Source organism: Pleurodeles waltl, chromosome 7, assembly GCF_031143425.1.
Source record: "Pleurodeles waltl isolate 20211129_DDA chromosome 7, aPleWal1.hap1.20221129, whole genome shotgun sequence".
NCBI lineage: Eukaryota > Metazoa > Chordata > Amphibia > Caudata > Salamandridae > Pleurodeles > Pleurodeles waltl.
This window is the reverse complement of record NC_090446.1, coordinates 204378639-204402276: the sequence shown is the minus strand read 5'-3', so window position 1 is coordinate 204402276 and position 23638 is coordinate 204378639. Positions and strand designations below refer to the sequence as shown.

The window sequence follows — 23638 nt, the reverse complement described above, 5'->3', positions numbered from 1 at the left end:
TGGCACATGTGGGCGTTTTTCTCAGCAAGAATACTTTTGTGTTAAGTAGGCACAGGGCCTGAAAATGCAAGCCTTGTGGCTTACTAAAGGTGTCTGTTTTTCATTGAAGCCTTTGTGAAGTCGAGCAATTTCTCAAGATGGATTTACAATGTCCTTATGGAATAATCTGATTCATCAGTGCAGAAAATGTTTTTTTTAGAAATAAGTTGTTTGAGACCTAGGGATTTGGCTTCATGTATACCTAACCCAGGGCAGCTTCACCCAAGCTAACCCCTTTGACAGTTCTACTACCTGTCCTACTTGCGCTGTTGATCCTACTCTGAATTGTGCCTCTTGAACCACAAAGAGCTATTGATTTTTGAGTGAGGCAGTAAGTTAGTCTACATGTGACATGTTACACTAACCTTATTAAAAACCTTTTGTGCCAGAAAGATTTTTATTATTTTTAATATTATATAATTATCATAATAAAAGTAATACGAAAAATAGTAAAATGTCTTCTCTCCCCTCCTCTTCCCACCTCCCTCCTCTTCCTCCTCCTTCCTCTTCCCCTCTGCCCCATCATCTTCCTCCTCCTCTGCCCCCTCCCCAATCCTCCTCCTCCTCCTCCCTCCTCTGCACTGTGATCCTGACTCCCGAAAAGATTGCCCACCATATTGAACCATTTCTTAACTAGACCCAAAAAGCCATTTTTATAATTTTCCTGGTGAGAGTTTCGGTTGAAGCCTGCTAGATTGCGAGGGGGAGAGGGTTTGAGATTTTAGATGTGAAGTAGCCAAAGAGGCTACTTGCATTCCTGACTTTTTTAAAAATTTTAGGATGGTCGGCCAGTTTCGCTTCAGCAAATCTCAACCTTCTGGATGGCACATGTGTCCTGGCCATTGTATGGAGACAGCGTGGACTGTGGGAGAATAGAGCCTTATAGTAATAGCAGAGAGCTTTAAATGTGTTTTTTTTTTTTTTTTTTTCCCTTCCTCACCAGAGGCCAGTGTTCCAGTAGAAACACTCTTGGGCAGGTTGAGCAGTACCCGTGCTGCAGTGTTCTGAACCCGTTGGAGTCTGCTCAGGCGAGTCTGAGACACGTCTAGGTAGAGATCATTGCAGTTGTCCAGATAGAATATAACAAGAGCTTGGATTACGGTTTTTGGAGCAGACTCTGGTAGGTGATGGAAAGTTGTCTTCAGCGATCTCCGCATCCCAAAGCATTTCCCTGCTAATGCAGTGATCGACTTGTCACAAGAGTTTATCATCGAACCAGATGCCCAGATTGTTGACCTTGGCCTTAGTGAAGGGTAGAGGACCGAGTCTCTTGGGCCAGGCATTGAACCAGACATAGTTCTTCAAGCACCAATTTGCTGCTGTATTGATCTGCGGAGAGTTAAAAGCATGATTAATCCTCTCATTCCCTTTACGTTTCAATCCCTTCACCTGCACAGTTGTTGAAGTGACTCCTTATCTAGGAAGCCAGTGTGGCCAAGCCATAGCATATAATGTTCAACTGCTGTGCTGTCCGCTACCTCCCTGGTCTGCTGTCTCCCTGCTTGAACCAGCTAATTGTCAGTCAGAAAGCGGACCCGCTATGATTCCCATATCACTGGAGCTGCTTCACACGGAGACCGCTTTTTTTTTAGCAGGAAAAAGGGTACCTAAAACTGCTGGGCCCTAAATGCCCTTTCAGCACCCCCAATAGCTCCCCTCTCTGATTCTAAGAGATACTTTGAAAGTGTTAGGGTTTTTACTGCTACTGCGTTATACAACTAACCTTGGCAAATGGAATAGGTTTGGCTTATGTGATATTTTTTTTTTTTTGTAAGTTGTAGGGTGGTGAGCGGTTCTGCAATATAAGTTAAATAAGGTCCGTAAAGGTTGTGTTTTTTTTTTTTTTTTTAAGTCAATATATTGTGCAGTAACTAGTGGTAATATAAACTGCTCCTGCATCATTGAGTGATATTGTTGCTATAGAAAACTGACTCTCAAATAAAAATGTGAAAAGCAAGTTTAATTGCAGAGGTGATTTAGTTAACTGTGTGCTTGTATGGAGTAACTGGTGGTAATATAAAGCACTCCTGTACCTTCAGGTGATGTTGGTAATATAGAAAATTGACCCCAAAATTTGTGAAAAGCGGGTTTGAACGTAGAGGGGATTTGGGGGGTGTAGGGGATCTATGGAGCGGTTTCAGTGAATTTGTCTACTGTGTTCTGTTTAGGCAAGGCAGATTATAAGTAGATTTTGAAAGGTGGTGTCTTATAAATATTGTTGGGTTGAAGGTACTTTTTTAGTAACTGATTATGAAGCCGAAAGTGTGTTGGATGTATGATGTGATGAGTCTTTTTGTACACTAGTTGTGGGATGAGTCGTAGATTTAGGTGATGTTTGTTGCAAAGCCATAGTCGATTGTAAGGCAAATCATAGGTGTCTGGGTCACTGGGCTGGTATGTGTTTGTATGTGTGAGTTATATCTTCTATTTCACAGAGTCAAAACTGACTTACTTATGGTACAATATTGTGTTCTATATATACTCTTTATTATAAACGTAAGAGCCTGACAGTGCCTAGGCGAATTCTTTCTCATCTCTCCCTGATGGTGCCTGCACTTCAACTAGTACCGGGTACTTATCAGCAAAAGTTAGATGTACCTGAGCAGCCCACAAGCTCTTATTCCTTACCTTCCACTGTAGCTCCATAAAGCATGTCATTGTGGAGAATTGTACTTCTTGTAACTACTGGGCTAGCAGAACATTATATAGTATGAAGATTTTTGACAGCAAAGAAACAGTCCCTCAAGCATTGTCGCTGTCCTAAGGCACAGAGAGAAGCTGGGGAGAAGTTGTCAGTAACTTAACCACTATCGCAAGCTTCAGGTTTGAGACGTTTTCCTTGAAAGGCCCTTACTCTTCAAAAACAAGAATTGTCGCTAAAATTTGGCAAACAGTAAAAAAAAAAATGCACGCATTAGCTTGACTTGTTGCAAGTAAATATCCCCTGCAGAGGTACATTTAAAAGACCAAGAGCACCTAATTAGTGTAATAGTAAGCCATATCTAAACATACTGTTAGAGTTTTGGAAGTTTATGAATCTTAAACCATTTATTAGATCAAATCGCTTCCAGACATTGTATTAGAAAGGATACATTTTGGAGTAATTGTGGTATATGCAGATTTTTTCACTTAGTTCTTTGCATCTAAAGAGAAGCACAGCTGAGGGATAATCAGTTAAGAGCTGTCATTTGTGAATTCATTTTGTCTTCTCTGCATCACACGAATAAGTAGTAGATCAGGCCAAGCTCATTTTTTTAGAGCACTGATTAATCTGGGCATTATTTGGCTCCCATGGATTATTGCATTTTTGACAATAGCATTTCAGCTCATGCTCTTTGAAAAGGTATGCCTGAAGTCTATTCTGCGGCAGCCCAGAAGGTTAAGGCCAGTAAGAAGGTTTAAAAATACCCCATAATCTCTGCTCCTCGCAGGCTCGCTGTAAGGCATCTCCTCTTTTAGGCTTCCTGCAGCTTCATTCACACCATCACTTAGCAATGGTGGTGCATGGATTCAGTTAAGAAAGACTTAAAAAAAAAAACAACAACAAAAAAACAAGATGGTGGGCGCTGCTTTGGAACGCATAATGGGAATACGTTTTAATTGTGCATTCCAAAGGATTGCCAGCCATTTTACATTCTGTAATTGGGCAAATCACTTACACTTCATCTCTCAGTGAATGTGTAATGAAAGTGGTGCTCATGTAAATCGCTCGCAAATAGCAAAAAAGCTGGGGGAGTGGTAAAATAACACAAGTAAAAAACAACAGTGGACACATGAAATGCTTTGTTGATGCAGGTGCTTCCCTTAGGGGAGTCGCGGTAATTCCCAGGTCAGCCTCACCATTAGGGAATGGAAGTGACTGGAATGCAGCAGAAATCATGCCCAAGTAAGAATTGCAGGAACGTTTGGTGTTGCTCTTTTTGTGTGTGAATATGCTGTTGAGAAATATGAAAGCTCATAGTACTAGCACAGGTTACAAAGATTGCCCAGCCCTGAGCAAGAGTGCAGCGCATACGGGGCGAATTTGGAAAAGAAATGCGGGCTGTGAAGATGCCTCTGTCCCTGGTCGGGAATGCAACGCACATGGGTGAATTTGCAGGCCCCCGAGGCCCCCTATACCGGAGGCTGAGCATTGGTGGGGTCTTCAGAAAAGCCCCTTATTTCGCATAGAAGTCCGTTGAGCTGTCCAGCTATGCCGGCAGTGGAAAGACAGAACACATGCACTTATCTGGAGTGCAGGCATGAAATGAAACAAGCAAGCTTGAAATGCGTGCAGTCACGGGGAGATTATGTAAACCAGCATAGCGCAAGCACTGCAGGCAAAACATTAAAAAAAGTTCCACAAAAGCAGATGAGAATAGTTCTCAGTATTCCATGGCTCAAGAAGAGAAATGCACGAGGAACAGGAAATAGTATGCTACAGCAAATCGCAATGGAGGAAAAGTGGCAAGTACACAAACCAATGAAAAGTAAGGGAAGGATGTAAGCCCCTTTTAAGATTTATATTAAATACAATTGAATTCACAAGCACAGAGCAAGTTTTGTGCAGACGAAACCTAAAAATGGCTTTCATAAAGGTTTGTCGAAGAAATATCAGGTTTAACAGTACAGTCGGGCTTGTTTCCCAGTCCTTCTTTTTTTTTTTTCTATTAGATTTAGATCTGTTGTTTTGGCTTTTGTATATTGTGGAAAAGATCTGTTTAGTTACCAAGCATAAACAAGCATCTGTTAATACTCTTGTATTTGTACGTATATATTATTGATTACTTGGAAGTAAAAAATCTTCTGTAGTTGCTAACTGTTTCAAAAATTTATTTCTCAAGTGATGCTACAACCCTTCGATTATGACCCCAACGAGAAAAGTAAACACAAGTTCATGGTACAGTCCTTGGTTGCACCGCCGGATACTTCAGATATGGAAGCAGTAGTAAGTATAAAGTCTGATTTTGAAATATAAAATTTCATGTTTTTATTTTGTGACTGTATGGCGGACAGCAATAGTTGTGTGTTGCACAATACTAAACATATATGCAAGTAGTACTGTTGTCCATTATCTCCTTGATTATATGTCTTAAATTGCCAGCAGCTCGCAGGTCTGTAGAATGTTCTGTAAAGTCGTTAACACTAAGATTTTCTAATAAGGCTTGTCAACATCTTTTCCAGAATGGACTGATTGAACTTGGTGGAATAGTGCACTTCCTGCCAGTACCTAATTAAAAAAAAAAACTTTTTTTCTTCTTAATAAGATCGCCCCTGCCCCAGAAAGAGGGGTTTTCAGTTAACACTAGATAAAGAGCTGCCCACTAACCTCTGTCAGGTTCAGTATTGAAGAAACAATTTCAATTACTCTTTAACTATGTCAAAGGGATGTCTCTATGGAGAAATTCAACAACATCCAAGCTTTCCATGTTCCATTGTACAGGGCTAGCAAGAAGTCATGGCCCACGTATCTAAGAACATTTCTATGCCCCTGTCTAATAATAGATTTTAATTAATAATTATTGGTTTATTATGAGCTACGTTTCACCTTGTCGTTCTACATATAGTCTTTACAAAAAGGACAACCTGTGCTCCTGTAGCCAGCGAATCCTTAAATGCCTACAAGAGGCTTTTTTGGTCACGGGAGTTGCAGTGAACACCTTCAGGTTGCTACGGCGGTATCTGTTAATTCCTTACAGAAGACTGGGGAAGACAACTGTTCACAAACTTCCATGCATTTTCTCTAGATACTAGTCAGGAAAAGAATGCTGTGGTTTAGCCATTTGTGGATTGCCACTTTTTCTCGTAATACAGGTGTTGTGGAATAAAGAATGAAATCTCAACAGCCCAGAAGTCTGAACTTGGCAAATAAGTGCCCTAGCTTACTTAAAAAAGACAAATCTACCCATAAGAGTTTGCCCGGTCAGATGTCCCCCCCCAAATGGTTCCTGTGCTAGTCAACAAGTCTACTTTCTCTTTTATCACTGCTCGGCAAAGGACGGTATATAACCCCCCCCCCCCCCCCCCACAACCACCATTTCAGTGCCTTTCATTCTTTCATCCATACAAATGCCTCTATTCCAACCAACCATGGCTCTGATTACCTGGGTCCCTCTTTTGGGTCTGACCTAAATAGTTTGTGGGTCAGCCCCTTTTCTGTCTTCCCGCCTAAAGAAAATGCTGATATTTCATTCCCTTTAGCTCGATCGCTCCTCATTGTTTAGGCCTGGTTTAATTTGCTTTATTACAAAAATATTTATTAAGTTGTTCTTTAGTCCATAGATTCCATAGCTGCTTTGGTTTCTCCTGCAGGGGTCACCCTAGTGTGTGTTTCACCCTTCTCGGCGTCAGCGCAGCACCAGTCTCCTTTGTGTCAACTCCTGATATCTTTCCTTTAGTGCGGAGCAGGAGCTGGACTCCCCACCATAGTATTCCTTAACAACCTGTGTGATCACTTAATGTAAGTGTGTTAACATTAATAAAAGCAACGGATCCATTGAGGGGGCTGTAATAATGATGGATTGGGCTTCGGTTCATGTACAACTGATACCTAAGGACTGGCTAGCAAATAGATAAGCTGAGGAAAAAACTGAAACAAGTAAGACATGTCTACTCTATCCTGGTGACAAAGGTTATATGAAAGCTGCACTAAAATAAATAAGCAGATTTAATAAACTACGCCAAGAGGGAGCCATAAGGCAGCCCAAGGATCATCTGGCAGGAAGTTTGAGATAGCGCAAATCTGAGTTCATAAGGGACCACCTTTAGATTGATGGTCTAGTCTGCCCTGGCCACAATATTTAATGATGGTCGAAATGTGGACTTGTCGGGAGGCGCTGAAGGTGCACCAAAGGCAAGCCTGTCTGCGTCTGGCCAGGGTCCAGGACCACCACCCTTTTTGCCACGAACAAGATAAACTACTCCACAGATGCCATAAAACGCCTCAACTGCTTAGCCAGTGAAGCCTGCTGTTGAAACTCCCTGGACCCGGCAAATCCACCTGGTAAGTGTCCAACCTGCAATTTTAAGGCGTTTGGTGAACCATCTATGCTCCAAAGGAATTGCTGTCAGAATGCATAAAGTCAGCTAGGTTACCTGTGGCATATGTTCCTAATTAACTGTAGATCTCCCCCCCCCCCCCCCCCCCCCCCACCCCCAAAAACACAAATCAGAATTATTCATCCTTTCAGATCACAATGGCCCTGAAGCCCTTTTCCTGATGAAAAGTGACTTAAATACAACAGTTGGCCAACCATAGCAGTAGCACTTCCTCCTGGCTACTCAATCGCCAGAAGTGACTGGAGTGATAAGATTTGGTGGGTTGGAGGGGGTGGGGGATGGGGAGAATGACAACTTTTAAAAGCAACATTGATTGCAAGTTCACCCCAGTGCCAAATCCCAGACTGCAAAAGTCTTTAACTTTCATTATTACTTGTCTGTCGCCTGCCAGGGCCTGACTCAAAGTTTGTTCAGGCCTTACCAGACATTCTAGCCTCATACAGTCTTCAGACACCAAACTTTGCACTACTAGGCGACCTAAACATTTATTTTAAAGTCTAAGCATGTACTTAAGCTGTAAACTTCCTACAGGGCTTATCAGTGATTCAGCTCTTTAAACTGATTAGGTCCCACACACAATAATGCCAATATATTAGACCTAACTTTGACCAGTATTTCTAACATGACAGCAATCTTCCTCATACCAATTTGTTGATCGGATCAGTTTGTGATTCTGTTCTCCAGTTATAGAATAACAGAAACAAAATCCAAGATATCTCAATCAATGATTACCTGGCAGTGGTCCAAATTGGACACTACCAGCTGGGAAAAGGCTTTATGTAATTCAGCCCCAGGACTCGAGGGAGACATCTCCACATCCTACATAGTGTTTAAGTAAAGGGTTAGCACCACCTTAGATATGCTAATCCCCCTAACAACCAGTAAAAATTCCCAGCTTCGGGATAAAGTTCTGTGGTTCTCGCCAGAGTTCAGAGAACTAAAAAAAAAAAGGTGTGAAGGGGCAACTATGATGACGCATGCAAGCAGGCCTATAAAAAGGTCCTGAAAAAATATCCACATGTCTTTTGTAGGGCTAGGTTGGGTGACTTTGCATATAGGATCAGTCTATCCTAAAATTTCTCCAGGGAAATCTACACCATTGTCAGCTTCCTTCTAAAGCCCAATACTGCTTGCCAATCATCTTCTTGGGAAAGTCAGGCTCACCTACGATGCTCTTATCAGGATCACCAGGCCACAATACCAGGACTAATAAAGTCCATAGCCCATAATTCCAAGGTTGAGCTCTCCAATTTCCTGCAACTGAGTAAGAATGAAATACTAAATATAGCAAGCACAGTGAAATCAGTCTCTCTGCTTGAATCTGCCCACCTTAGTCATCCTCCTGAAAGGGGGAGATGTCTTTATCTCGTCCCTGACGGACATAATACAACTCTATCTTGAATACATGCATCCTAGATGCATGGAAACATGGTATCATATGCCCCCAACTAAAGAAATCATTGAATCCTGAGCTGATTGAAAATTACAGACCTATTTCGCTACTTCCTGGTGTTAGGAAAATCCAAGAAAAGGAATTCCCAGTACTGAACAACATACTGCACTCCACTCAAACGGGTTATTGACCAGACTGCAGTATGTAAACTGCGCTCCGGATCGCTACACACGATCTTAAAAAGGCCCTTGATCATGGCAGATCACCTGCGTCTATTCTTCTTTAAGTGCAATTTTTGAAATGGTTTTCTATCCCCTTCTACTCTGCAGACTGGAAGAAGTATGCATGGTAGCACCTTAAAATGGCTTTCATCATTCCTTAATAATAGGAGCTTCCAAGTCAGCGAGGAGCCTTTTCTCTCTATGAACCATCAGCTAAAGTGCTGAGTGCCACAGGGCTCGTCCTCCAGCCCAATACTTTTTAACCGACTTCATCTGCTCTTTAAGGTTCACCATGGTATACTATGCTGGTGAAATGCAGAGTTCGATGGCATCTGTCGCTGTAGATACACATGGTATGCATGAGCTCGCCATCTGGTGTTGGGTCGGAGTGTTACAAGTTGTTTTTCTTCGAAGAAGTGTTTTCGAGTCACGGGACCGAGTGACTCCTCCTTCTGTGCTCATTGCGCATGGGCGTCGACTCCATCTTCGATTGTTTTCTTTCCGCCATCGGGTTCGGACGTGTTCCTGTCGCTCCGAGTTTCGGAACGGAAAGATAGCTGAAAACGGAAGATTTTCGACGGTATCGTTGCGATCCGGTTAGAGATAGACACATACGACGACGCGTTGAACATCGAAGCGCTTCGGTGCCCTTCGGGGTAGATTTCGGCACCCCGTCGGGGCCTAGTCGGCCCGACCGCGTGGAGAACAACGCCGATGGAACGGACCCCGTTTCGATTCTGCCCCGAATGCCACAACAAATATCCTTATACGGACCTACACTCGGTCTGTAACCTGTGCCTGTCACCCGAGCACAGCGAAGAATCCTGTGAGGCCTGTCGGGCGTTCCGGTCCCGAAAAACTCTGCGCGACCGTCGAGCGAGAAGACTGCAGATGGCGTCCACGCCAAAAGAGCGTCGACAGTTCGAGACAGAAGAGGAACAGGAGGAATCCTTTTCCATCCAGGATTCAGACTCCGACGAGCTAGACTCTACAAAAACTGTGAGTAAGACGTCGAGATCAGACCTTAAAAAAGGAAAGAAGGCCCAGGGGACGCCACTGCCAACCGGCCATGGCTCCACCCAAATTCTCGGTGACCAACAATCGGCACCGAAAAAGGCCCATTCAGTGTCGAGATCGTCCGACTCCGGTCGAGACACCGGCATGCAGCCTCCTCGGGACCGAGAGAGTGCTAAACAGAAGCATCGACACCGAGAGTTCGGTGTCGACACGGATCGATGCCGAGACAGTGGCGCCGAAGACCATAGAGGCCAAGAATTTTCGGCACAGAAAAAGAGGAAGGTTACCTCGGAGCCGAAAAAACAATCGACAGGGTTTTCGGAGCCGAAAAAAGCGACATCAGACCCTGTTTCTGGCTCCTATACTGAAGAGCATTCTATGTCTTCTCAAATGAACAAACATAGATTTGAACAAGAACTGCAATCCACTGACGTGGATCACACGCAAAAGCGTATCTTTATTCAGCAGGGGACTGGGAAGATCAGTACCCTTCCACCTGTCAAACGAAAGAGAACGCTTCAGTTTACTTCTCAGCAACAAACAGCACAAAAGGTAACACCTCCTCCCTCACCTCCACCTGTAACTCCGGCTTCGCCAACTTACACCCCGTCACATTCGCCAGCTCACACCGCCATGAGCCACGATGACCAAGATCAGGATGCGTGGGACTTGTACGACGCACCAGTGTCTGATAACAGCCCAGACACATACCCAACTAGGCCATCACCACCGGAAGACAGCACAGCCTACTCACAAGTGGTGGCTAGAGCAGCACTATTCCATAATGTGGAACTCCACTCGGAACAAGTAGAGGATGATTTTTTATTTAACACCCTCTCTTCAACCCACAGCTCCTACCAAAGCCTGCCGATGCTCCCAGGCATGCTACGCCATGCAAAGGACATTTTCAAGGAGCCAGTTAAAAGTAGGGCAGTGACGCCTAGGGTGGACAAAAAGTATAAGGCGCCTCCTACAGACCCTGTATTCATCACCTCTCAGCTGCCACCAGATTCTGTGGTGGTAGGGGCTGCCAGAAAACGGGCAAATTCACACACTTCTGGGGATGCACCTCCCCCAGATAAAGAAAGCAGGAAGTTCGATGCAGCCGGGAAGAGGGTTGCTGTCCAAGCAGCAAACCAGTGGCGCATCGCAAATTCACAAGCGCTGCTAGCGCGATACGACAGAGCCCACTGGGATGAGATGCAGCATCTCATTGAACATCTCCCAAAAGATCTGCAAAAAAGAGCAAAACAGGTTGTTGAGGAGGGTCAAAACATTTCCAACAATCAAATACGCTCCTCCATGGATGCAGCAGACACGGCCGCGAGGACCATTAATACGTCGGTTACCATCCGTAGGCACGCATGGCTCAGAACGTCTGGATTCAAGCCAGAAATTCAGCAGGCAGTGCTTAACATGCCAGTAAACGAAAAACTTCTGTTCGGTCCGGAGGTCGACACAGCCATAGAAAAGCTCAAGAAGGACACTGACACTGCCAAGGCCATGGGCGCACTCTACTCCCCGCAGAGCAGAGGATCTTATAACACCTTCCGCAAAACACCTTTTAGAGGAGGGTTTCGGGGTCAGGCCACACAAGCTAGCACCTCACAGTCCGCACCGCCCACCTACCAGGGACAGTACAGGGGAGGTTTTCGGGGCCAGTATAGAGGGGGGCAATTCCCTAGGAATAGGGGAAGATTTCAAAGCCCCAAAACCACTACCAACAAGCAGTGACTCACATGTCACACACCCCTCCCACACAACACCAGTGGGGGGGAGGATACGTCAATATTACGAAGCATGGGACAAAATAACTACAGACACATGGGTCCTAGCAATTATCCAGCATGGTTATTGCATAGAATTCCTGCAATTCCCTCCAGACATACCACCAAAATCACAAAATTTATCAAAATACCATTCACAGCTTCTAGAGATAGAAGTTCAAGCACTACTGCAAAAAAATGCAATAGAATTAGTACCAAGCACACAAATAAACACAGGAGTTTATTCACTGTACTTGATACCAAAAAAGGACGAAACACTGAGACCAATTCTAGACCTCAGAGTAGTAAACACATTCATCAAATCAGACCACTTTCACATGGTCACACTACAAGAAGTGTTACCATTGCTCAAAAAACACAACTACATGACAACCCTAGACCTCAAGGACGCATATTTCCATATACCAATACATCAATCACACAGGAAATATCTAAGGTTTGTATTCAAAGGAATACATTACCAATTCAAAGTATTGCCTTTTGGTTTAACAACCGCTCCAAGAGTATTCACAAAATGCCTAGCAGTAGTCGCTGCACACATCAGAAGGCAGCAAATACATGTGTTCCCGTATCTAGACGACTGGCTAATCAAAACCAGTTCGCTCACACAATGCTCAAACCACACAAATCAAGTCATACAAACCCTCTACAAACTAGGGTTCACCGTCAACTTTGCAAAATCAAACATTCTGCCAAGCAAAGTACAGCAATATCTAGGAGCCATAATAGACACGACAAAAGGAGTAGCAACGCCAACTCCACAAAGGATCCACAATTTCAACAGGGTCATTCAACACATGTCTCCAAACCAAACAATACAAGCAAGAACAATACTACAGCTCCTAGGCATGATGTCCTCATGCATAGCCATTGTCCCAAACGCAAGACTGCACATGAGGCCCTTACAACAGTGCCTAGCCTCACAGTGGTCTCAAGCACAGGGTCACCTTCTAGATCTGGTGTTGCTAGACCGCCAAACTTACCTCTCGCTTCTATGGTGGAACAGTATAAATTTAAACATAGGGCGGCCTTTCCAAGACCCAGTGCCAGAGTACGTAATAACAACAGATGCTTCCATGACAGGGTGGGGAGCACATCTCAATCAACACAACATAAGAGGACAATGGAACATACATCAAACAAAACTGCATATAAATCATCTAGAATTATTAGCAGTTTTTCAAGCACTAAAAGCTTTCCAACCAATCATAACCCACAAATACATCCTTGTCAAAACAGACAACATGACAACGATGTATTATCTAAACAAACAAGGAGGAACACATTCAACGCAGTTAAGCTTGTTAGCTCAAAAAATATGGAAGTGGGCAATCCACCATCAGATTGGTCTAATAGCACAGTTTATTCCGGGGATCCAGAATCAGCTGGCAGACAATCTCTCTCGAGATCACCAGCAAGTCCACGAATGGGAAATCCACCCACAGATTCTGAACACCTACTTCACACTCTGGGGAACACCACAAATAGACTTATTTGCAACAAAAGAGAACGCAAAATGCCAAAACTTCGCGTCCAGATACCCACACAAGCAATCCCAAGGCAATGCCCTATGGATGAACTGGTCGGGAATATTTGCTTACGCTTTTCCTCCTCTCCCTCTCCTTCCTTACCTAGTAAACAAATTGAGTCAAAACAAACTCAAACTCATTTTAATAGCACCAACGTGGGCAAGACAACCCTGGTACACAACACTGCTAGATCTGTCTGTAGTACCACACATCAAACTGCCCAACAAACCAGATCTGTTAACGCAACACAACCAACAGATCAGACACCCGGACCCAGCATCGCTGAATCTAGCAATCTGGCTCCTGAAATCCTAGAATTCGGACACTTACAACTTAGCCAAGAGTGTATGGAAGTCATAAAGCAGGCCAGAAGGCCATCCACTAGACACTGCTACGCAAGTAAGTGGAAAAGATTTGTTTGGTACTGCCATCATAATCAGATACAACCGCTAGATGCAACTCCAAAACGTATAGTAAATTACTTGCTCCATTTACAAAAAGCAAAGCTAGCCTTCTCTTCTATTAAAATACACCTTGCAGCAATATCTGCATACCTGCAAACTACCTATTCAACTTCCTTGTATAGGATACCAGTTATCAAAGCATTTATAGAAGGGCTTAAAAGAATTATACCACCAAGAACACCACCTGTTCCTTCATGGAACCTAAACGTGGTTCTAACAAGACTCATGGGCCCACCTTTCGAACCCATGCACTCTTGTGGAATACAATTCCTAACCTGGAAAGTTGCCTTTCTCATCGCCATTACATCTCTAAGAAGAGTAAGTGAAATTCAAGCGTTCACAACACAAGAGCCTTTTATACAAATACATAAAAATAAGGTCGTCCTACGACCTAATCCAAAATTTTTACCAAAAGTTATTTCACCATTCCATCTAAATCAAACGGTAGAACTACCAGTATTTTTCCCACAGCCAGATTCTGTGGCTGAAAGAGCACTACATACATTAGATGTCAAAAGAGCATTAATGTACTACATTGACAGAACAAAGAACATCAGAAAAACTAAACAGCTATTTATTGCATTCCAAAAACCTCATGCAGGTAACCCAATATCAAAACAAGGTATAGCCAGATGGATAGTTAAATGCATCCAAATCTGCTACCTTAAAGCAAAAAGACAACTGCCCATTACTCCCAGGGCACATTCAACAAGGAAAAAAGGTGCTTCAATGGCCTTTTTAGGAAACATCCCAATGCAGGAAATATGTAAGGCAGCCACTTGGTCTACGCCTCACACATTCACCAAACACTACTGTATAGATGTGCTATCCGCACAACAAGCTACAGTAGGTCAAGCTGTATTAAGAACTCTATTTCAGACAACTTCTACTCCTACAGGCTAAAACCACCGCTTATGGGGAACTAACTGCTTACTAGTCTATGCATACCATGTGTATCTACAGCGACAGATGCCATGGAACTGAAAATGTCACTTACCCAGTGTACATCTGTTCGTGGCATCAGTCGCTGAGATTCACATGGACCCACCCACCTCCCCGGAAGCCTGTAGCAGTTCAGAAGTCACCTTCAATTTTGTACATTTGTATATATATTACTTAATCCTTTAATAGGTACATACTTACATTTTTCATTGCGCGGGCACTATTACTATAGTACAACTCCTACCTCACCCTCTGCGGGGAAAACAATCGAAGATGGAGTCGACGCCCATGCGCAATGAGCACAGAAGGAGGAGTCACTCGGTCCCGTGACTCGAAAACACTTCTTCGAAGAAAAACAACTTGTAACACTCCGACCCAACACCAGATGGCGAGCTCATGCATACCATGTGAATCTCAGCGACTGATGCCACGAACAGATGTACACTGGGTAAGTGACATTTTCATTATCGTTTCTCTATCACCTAACTTAGGCTCTATATCTCAAAAACTAAACTTAAGTCTAGAACAGGTATGGATGGAAGGTAGCTGCCGAAGGTTAAATTGGGACAACATTTTCAACAATCCTTCACTATAGGACCAACTTAACTAGCCTGTGGCCCTGGGTGATCTCGCACTCCCCAAACCAGAGGTGAAAAGTCTTGGTGGTACACTTGATAGTCATTTTACCATAGCCTCCCAGGCAAAGAAGGTTGCAACTAGTTGCTTCAGCCTACTCAGAGCACTGAGGAAGACTCTTAAAAGGCTTCCTATGGATGTGCGTAGAATAGTTGTTCAAGGCCTCATACTGTCTCGCCTTGACTGCAGCAATTTCCTTCATTAATTAGTCCACTCTGTCATCAAAGTTACTAGTCATCCAAAATGCTGCTGCTTGAGTACTGTTAGGTATACTCAAAACTCAATCTGCCAGTCTGGCTCTAACCACACTCCAATGGTTTGCCAATAAGTAGAAGGTTACAATTCATAGCTCTTTGCATTGCACATCGTGCAAAAATGTTGGTAGACCTGCCTATCCTTCACTGCATCATTTACCCCTACCTTGCTAACAGAAGACTTAGGGTCAACAACTTATGCCTTATCTCCATTCCTAGATGTGGAGGTTGCTTGTTTGCCTCTCTTGCCCCCAAACTCTGGAAGTCTTTACCCCCCTTAGGAAAAACAACAAATGACTAAGCTTCAGAAAGGGCAACAAACTATTTATATGTTTAAACACTCACTAGTCAAGCAAGATCCGTTAGCGCAGTAATGCCCATTCTGGGTAGCTATTTGCTTAATAATAAATCTGTGAATAGAACTTGAGAAGCAGTTACAACTTTCAATATGAGAGTTATGGGAGTCTCCTTAAGACACTATGAAGGTGATTTCACAGGTGTCCCTCTGAACAATCTTGTATGTAATATCCTTTTTCAGATGGATAATGAGAATTAACATTAATCTGAAAACAATAGGGTGCCATTTCAGAAGCAAAAGTTTTAGTAGATTTATTTTTTACCTACACTTAGAGGGACTAAAGAGCAACTATTGCTGATACATTAATGTTCTCTACTGATTCTTTGATGCCATTAGTTCCTGTGACCCTTGTAATTGTAAAGGTCCAGACTTTGTCATCCACCTCAGTAAGTGAGACCTGTAAAGCCCCCCTTCTCTAGGTGCTTGGGTTTAGATTTGAGAAGGTCTTGCCTACCTCCTCCCGTTGGAGGCACTTGGCAGAGGGGGTGATGTGGGAGCGCTGGGAGAGGATGATGGTGAAGGTGCAGATGACTAGAAGCATTTTGAGTGGGGCTGGCCAGGTAAATCCATTGTCCCCAGGGAACCGCCTCCCTCATTCTGAGCATAACTTCTGTGGCTAGGGAGTCCCAGATCTCCATGAAACAAACCCAAGCCTAGGATCATTTCCAGTTTGAGGTACTGGCGACTTGGTGAACCAGATCAATACATTTTTTATTAGCCAGCATTAATTATCTGTTTTAACCAAGGTTGAGTGTAAATTTGGGGGGCGTTTGGATTTGTTTCAACAGCCAAGTCCCCTTGCAGACGTCTTAGTTTTGACTGTAGCCAAACTGCTCTGAGATCATTTTGTGGGTAGTGATGCATCTGGATAGAGTTGGGTGCTTGATTTGTTGGCCAAGAAGACCTACAACTCTAGAGGGTCCCTTCCTTAGCTCCTGCCCCATTTACATAGACAAGCTGAAGTTTCTTTGTGTAGTGATATCCTGATGTGTCTTGAAGCAGAAGTTGACCTTAATGAGAGTAAGATTATCTTTATCTTCAAACAAATTGATTTGTGTGACTGTAGAGTGCTTATTTAGCTGCATGTCAGGTGGTACATGAAGTTGTCATCGCAGGACACTTATGGCCTTGGATTTTAGGTATCAAATAGGAGGTTCAGATGCAAATTGCTGACTTCCCAGTTTTGTGTTCTCACACAATCTAAGACTCCTGTGGGACTGGAGCACAAGAAAACATTGTTCTTAATTTATCGTGGTTTTTTTTTTGTTTTTGTTTTTTAACCAAAGGGGCCATCTCCTTTCCAGGCAATCCTTTTATCAGTCAAATAGAGGTGAAATAACCTGAGATAGAGGAGTTGCTTCTGTCCGGTCACTCTTGATCCCGCCCCAATGCCATCTCCATCAAAGAAAAGATGCAGTGTTTTTTTTTTGGGCTCATAGAAAAGACTCGCTCTTGGGTGCCTTATAGCACAGCCTTTTATTTCTGCATCATTTTTCAAGATCTCCCACCTCACAAGAACCTTTGCAGGTGTTAGTGCGTCTGACCTTAATAAGTAAACTTACAAGGGAACGTGAATAGATCGAACCTTTTGACTCACAATTAAGATGTTCTTTCCGTAGCTCCAGTACATAATCAATACTCAATAATCAACAATCAATAATTAATGGAGTCAGTAATTGTCACGCACCATGACCTTTCAGTCATGAATAACCACACCTTTTAGTAAAAGTTAGATTATTTATTTCCCTATATTAACAATGCTAAAGTCATGTAGATTAATCTCAAAATCAGTTGAAACACATACAGAAACAATACTGGCAGTCCAAAGCAGCATAAGAAACGTAATCTAATCAAAGCTGGAACTACAACAAATTCTAAAGTTGTGGTGCAAATCAATAACAAAGTCAACTGCGTCTAAGTAATTTCATTAATTCAGTTTAGCAGAGAAATTCATCCAGCATTAATCCCTATTAACATGATTTCATTAGTGAGGATCCTTAACTAACATCAGATATGCATCAGCATGTTGGGCTTCATGTATAACAATTTAGTAACACAAATTTGGAAAAACATCTAACTATTGCTCTCTCACAACAATGCAGTTGGTATCTAGAAAGGAAAAGCAAATATGCATAATATTCAACAGACTATTTAATTATACCTATCCTCAGTGTGAATCAACAAGCAGAGTCAGTCTTCGTCCTCAGGACATCAGTTGATTAACAATGCATCAGGATTCAGCATCAAAGATCAGAAAACGCAAAGTCAATAAGCATTAAAGTTTTATGCACAGCTCTTGTCAAGACGCAAAAAAAAATACTTACTGTCAGCAAGAAAATGGGCAGTGAACTGTCTTCTCTCAGTGTAGTCCCATTAAGTCAAAACTACTAAAAATACTTCTCAAATCCCCATTGGTCAGTTAATCGCATGTTCACACTTTGTCCAATAAAACTCCTAATCTATGAATTCTGCCATTACTCTGTTCACATGTCGTTGATTGGTTTGTCTCGCAATGTCCTCATCACCTGGCTGGTCCAGTAACAATATTGCTGCAGCTTCCACTCCTGTTAGTATCTCCATTGTTCGTCTCCTGAGAAAGTCAGTCCCACACACATTACACATAAAATGTTACATTAATAGACACAGCGTCTTCTAGCAGTAGATTCTCATGAGAAGCAAGCCTCCGCTACGAGCACATAATGGAAAATCACAGTTTAACTCTCTAGGGCAGGCGTTTATTAAACATTAAGAAATACAGCTTTAACATGAGGCCTGGCAAGTAGGCCATGACACTCTATAAGTTAAGGCCTATAATTAATAAATCTAGAGCATAATGCATAACGCTTAATATGATGCACTACTACATTAATCTAACAAATGCTCAATGTCATATTAGTAAATCATTGATTAGTACATTTCATTAACATTGGTGGCCATTCTTCGTCGTCACATTTTCAAATGCATGCATTCTTTTTCTACGCTATTTCATTTTCTACATATTCTTATTCAGAGTACATGATCGCTCATTAATAGTTTTTATTAAAACACCTGCGCTAAAATAGGCAAGACCATCTTGAGTGTTAGCAGGCAGAGTCCTCTTCAAAACGATGTAATAGAGGTGGATCCTCTCTCTCTCTCTCTCTCTCTCTCTCTCTCTCTCTCTCTCTCTCTCTCTCTCCCTCCCTCTCTCTGAATAGGAAAACGTGTATTCCACATATTTTCTGGAGAACCACCATGATGTAGAATGGAAAGCAATTCTACATGTAGTCTGCTTGAGCTTTTTTCTGGCGGAATTAAAGGTGCCCTTACAGTCAATCACCAAGTCATGGAGATTCTTTTTTAAAGGTTTTGTATTTTTATTTCCCAATCAGAAGAGCTCACCACAAGTACCTCTCCTTCACAGTAGGGCAGTCTTAAAGGCTCCTGCTCTGCATAAAGTTGGCTTACAACTATCATGAAGTGTTCGTTGGTGGTAGCAGCTCATCTCCATAGGATAGGCATCCATGTCTAGCTGGTTAGGGAAATTCTGTTTTCACCACTGTTGAAGGTGGCCCTTCGGGCTCCTCGTTCAATAATTTTTCTTGTGCACTCCTGGCATTCTTCACACAGTGAAACAAGTAGTCACGTATTCCGTAGCCAACTTTTAGTTTTATACTGGTGTGGTTGGACACAGAAAATGATCTTAACATCCATGGAGAGATGCTTCTTGCCTTGGAGAGGAAGGTTTAAGAGAGCAGGAAGGAAATTGTCCTGTGTGTGTGAGGGGTGGGCTTCCTAATTAGGGTGCATATTCTGCATTTCCTATCCCCAGCACTCTCCCTTTACATTCCCATTCCCCCAATGAAGCCTGGCAGTGGTCGCAAAGTGGATCACTGCAATCAAATGATCTAAATGACACAATTACAGACCTATAAGCCAAGAGACCTGGCTGAAATCCCCTAGAGCCGCCAGATCTGATCATTATAGATGGTTCAGGTTCAAGAATTTATACAGGTGGTTATGCTAATGTGGTTAACTGTTCACCTTTTCAAACACTGACTTAAAAATTTAAGCTGGATCAGAATGCTCTTGCTTCATGTGAATGGGTAAATATTAAGAAAGATAGGAATATGGTAATGTTATATTGAAAAGACAGGAGTATGTATGACCTGCTTCTTTAGCACAACACACAAAAAGCTTGGGTTAAGTTCAGTTCCTAGGGCTGAGTTCACAAATGTCAGTGAATATCAAATGTGGCTACATTGCAAGTCATTGTGAAGTTCACATTCTTTCTGATTTAATATGAGAATTTCAGAAGAATCTAGGGTTAATGTTGTGAAGAAGATAATGCAACAGTTAGAATATGGGGTGGATTGTGGTTAGCGACAGTGTATCACTGGGTAACTTATGATGAATGTACCAAGTTTTAACAAAGTACTAATCATTTTTAAGAAACCATGGAAAGCTACTAAGAGAATTTCGTACTATCCTTCGAAGCGCCACTGCCAACCTCAACTACAGCCCTCTGCTCCTGGAGATATATATATATATATATATATATATATATATTCAGTGGCATGTGTAGCTGCAGATACACATGCTGTGCACTGTTCCTGCCATCTAGTGTTGGGCTCGGAGTGTTACAAGTTGTTTTTCTTCAAAGAAGTCTTTTCGAGTCACGGGACCGAGTGACTCGTCCCTTTCGGCTCCATTGCACTTGAGCATCGACTCCATCTTAGATTGTTTTCTTTCTGCCATCGGGTTCAAACGTGTTCCTCTTCGCTCCGGTTATTCGATTCGGAAAAATTAAAAAAACGCAGAAAATCGCTGGTATTGTTTCGATCGCGAACCATCTTGCATCGACATCTCGGCACCGGCGAAACACACCTTCGGTTGCCCTTCGGGGCACCCGCACCCATCCTGGGCCTGGTCAGCCCGACCGCACGAAGCGTCGAAGCCTCATGGACCGGACCCCGTTCTGATTCTGCCCTCAGTGCCACGCCAAGTATCCCTACACAGATCAACATCGGTCTGTAATCTGTGTTTGTCACCAGACCACCAAGAGGATACTTGTGAGGCCTGCAGGTCCTTCCGTTCCAAGAAGACCTTGAGGGTCCGAAGGTTAGACGACTACAAATTGCGTCGAAGAGTACCGAACACCTCGACGTCGAAGAGGAGATGGCCATCTCCATTCAAGGATCAGATTCGGACGAATCCGATGCAGACCGACCACTGACAGCAGGCCAGCACGTGAGTATGCCTGCCCCGACCCAGAGGCAGTCCAAGACTAAACAAAAGGTCTCGGGGACGCCACTGCCGGAAGGCCATGGCTCTACCCACAAGAGATCAAGCGGTGACCAAGCAACACCTTCGGCACCAACAAAGGCCACATCCGCATCGAAGTCGTCTGACTCGAGTTGAAACACAGTCTCCGAAAAAGTTCGACATCTACTCGTCGAGTCGAAACCCTGAAAGATTCTTTCGGAACCGAGGCCTACTATCAGCATTGGCATTTCGCTGCCAAAAAAAACGGCTTCGGAGCCGTAAAGGCCTCATATACTGAGGAGCATGGACTTTCAAAACAGATGAAAGAAAGACACAGATTTGAGGAAGAACTTCACCAAATGGAGGAATTTGATGAGAGACAAGCCAGGATACAGATCCACAAGGATACTGGGTAAATCCTTACAGCACCTCCCCTCAAATTTAAAAGGAAACTGGCTTTCCAAGGACGTTCGGACACTGAGCAGCCAAAGGCTAAAGTGCCAAGAGAGCAATCTCTGCCACGCCAGTTTTCCCCAGGACATTCTCCTCTGCATTCTCCTCAAAGAACTGTTTCTCCTCTTGCTACACCCACTGCAGTCACCCACACACACTGTGCAGTCACAGACCGGTGGGATCTTTGATGACCCTGTGTCAGACAATAGCCCGGAGTGCTATCCGTCTAAACCCTCTCCACCTGAAGATAGCACCTCCTACACAAGGTTTTGGCTAGGGCTGCTGCGTTCCACAATGTGAGCATGCAAACCGAACCACTAGAGGACGACTTTCTTTTTAACACCTTGTCCTCAACACATACATCTTACCAAAGTCTACCCATGCTCCCAGGCATGCTTAAGCATGGCCAGCAAATTTTTCAGGAGCCGGTTAAGGGAAGGCCCATAACACCAAGGGTAAAAAAGAAATACAAACCACCACCTTCTGACCCAGTATTTATCACCCAACAGCTGCCCCCAGGTTCGGTAGTGGTCAGCGCGGCGAGGAAAAGGGCCAACTCGCAGTCATCTGGAGATGCACCCATCCAGATAAGGAGAGTAAAAAGTTTGATGCAGCAGGAAAGAGGGTAGCGTCGCAAGCAGCTAACCAGTGGTGCATAGCGAACTCACAGGCCCTCCTTGCAAGATATGACAGAGCTCATTGGGATGAGATGAACGACATAATTCAACATCTCCCCAAAGAATACCAAAAAAGAGCTCAGCAGGTGGTAGAGGAGGGTCACGCAATAACAAATAACCAGATAAGGTCTGCGTTAGATTCAGCCGATACTGCTGCAAGAACAATAAACACAGCAGTGGCAATTAGACGCCATGCATGGCTTGGATCATCAGGCTTTAAACCTGAGATTCAACAGGTGGTCCTCAACATGCCATTCAACCAGCAACAGCTATTTGGCACACAAGTGGACACAGCCATAGAGAAGATGAAAAAGGATACGGACACAGCAAAAGCGATGGGAGCGCTTTACTCATCCCAATACAGAGGCACATTTAGGATGCCGCAGTATAGGGGGGGTTTCAGGCCACAGCCATCAGAACCATCTACCTCACAGACAAAGCCCTCATACCAATCCCAGTATCAAAGAGGAGGGTTTTGAGGGTCCTTCGGAGGGCAGTTTCCCAAAACAAGGGGAAAATTCCAAACTACAAAACAAGCCACTAGCAATAAGCAGTGACTTCGCCATCACCTTCCCACAAAACATATCCCCAGTGGGAGGAAGACTGGAAATGGTCCACAATCAATGGTCAAACAAAACACTCATAGGTGCTATCAATTATCCAACATGGTTACTGCAGAGAATTCACACATTTTCCTCCAAACATTCCCCAAAAAGCGCACAAACTATTGTCGCAACATCTAACAATGGTACAAACAGAGGTGCAAGCATTATTAACAAAACAAGCCATAGAACTAGTACCTCATCAACAAAAGAATAGGGGTCTATTCCCTGTACTTCCTTATTCCCTAAAAGGACAAAACACTAAGACCAATATTGGATCTCAGAACTCTCAACCTATACATTCAATCAGAACACTTTCACATGGTGACACTACAAGACGTAGTCCCATTACTGAAACAGGGAGAATACATGTCAACACTGGATTTAAAAGATGCGTATTTTCACATACCCATCCATCTCACAGAAAATACCTCTGGTTTGTTATACAAGGAAAACATTACCAATTCAAGGTATTACCCTTCGGGATAACAGCCCCCAGAGTATTTACAAAATGCCTTGCTGTAGTAGCCGCATACATAAGGAGGCAACACATGCATGTATTCCCAGATCTCAACGGTTGGCTAATAAAGGCAAACACTCAAAAACAGTGTCAAGTTCACACACGCTGTGTAATAGACACCCGACACACTAGGGTTTTCGATAAACTATCAAAAATCACACTTGCAACCACCCAAATTCAGTAGTACTTGGGAGCTACACTCAACACTCAAAGCGATAGCAAGTCCAAGCCCACAAAGGGTGCAATCATTTCACACCATGATACCAAAAAACAACCAAATCAGCATTACACAGTCAGATTTGTGATGAAACTCCTAGGCATGATGGCATCATGCATCGCAATTGTCCCAAACGCACGGTTACACATGCTGCCCTTGCAGTACCTTGCAAAACAATGGTCGCAGGCACAGGTGTCATCTCCAAGATCTAGTTTTGATAGACCGCCAAACACACTGTTCGTTTCAG

The 23638-nt window shown here is 43.4% G+C and overlaps 1 protein-coding gene across 1 annotated transcript in view; it reads left to right on the top strand.

Annotated features, from left to right (window-relative positions):
• VAPB (VAMP associated protein B and C) overlaps positions 1-23638 on the top strand; it is a 316279-nt gene that overhangs the window by 152326 nt on the left and 140315 nt on the right. The window contains exon 3 of the mRNA XM_069243578.1: positions 4863-4966. Coding sequence (XP_069099679.1) covers positions 4863-4966 — 104 coding nt within the window. The remainder of the gene's footprint in view (positions 1-4862; positions 4967-23638) is intronic.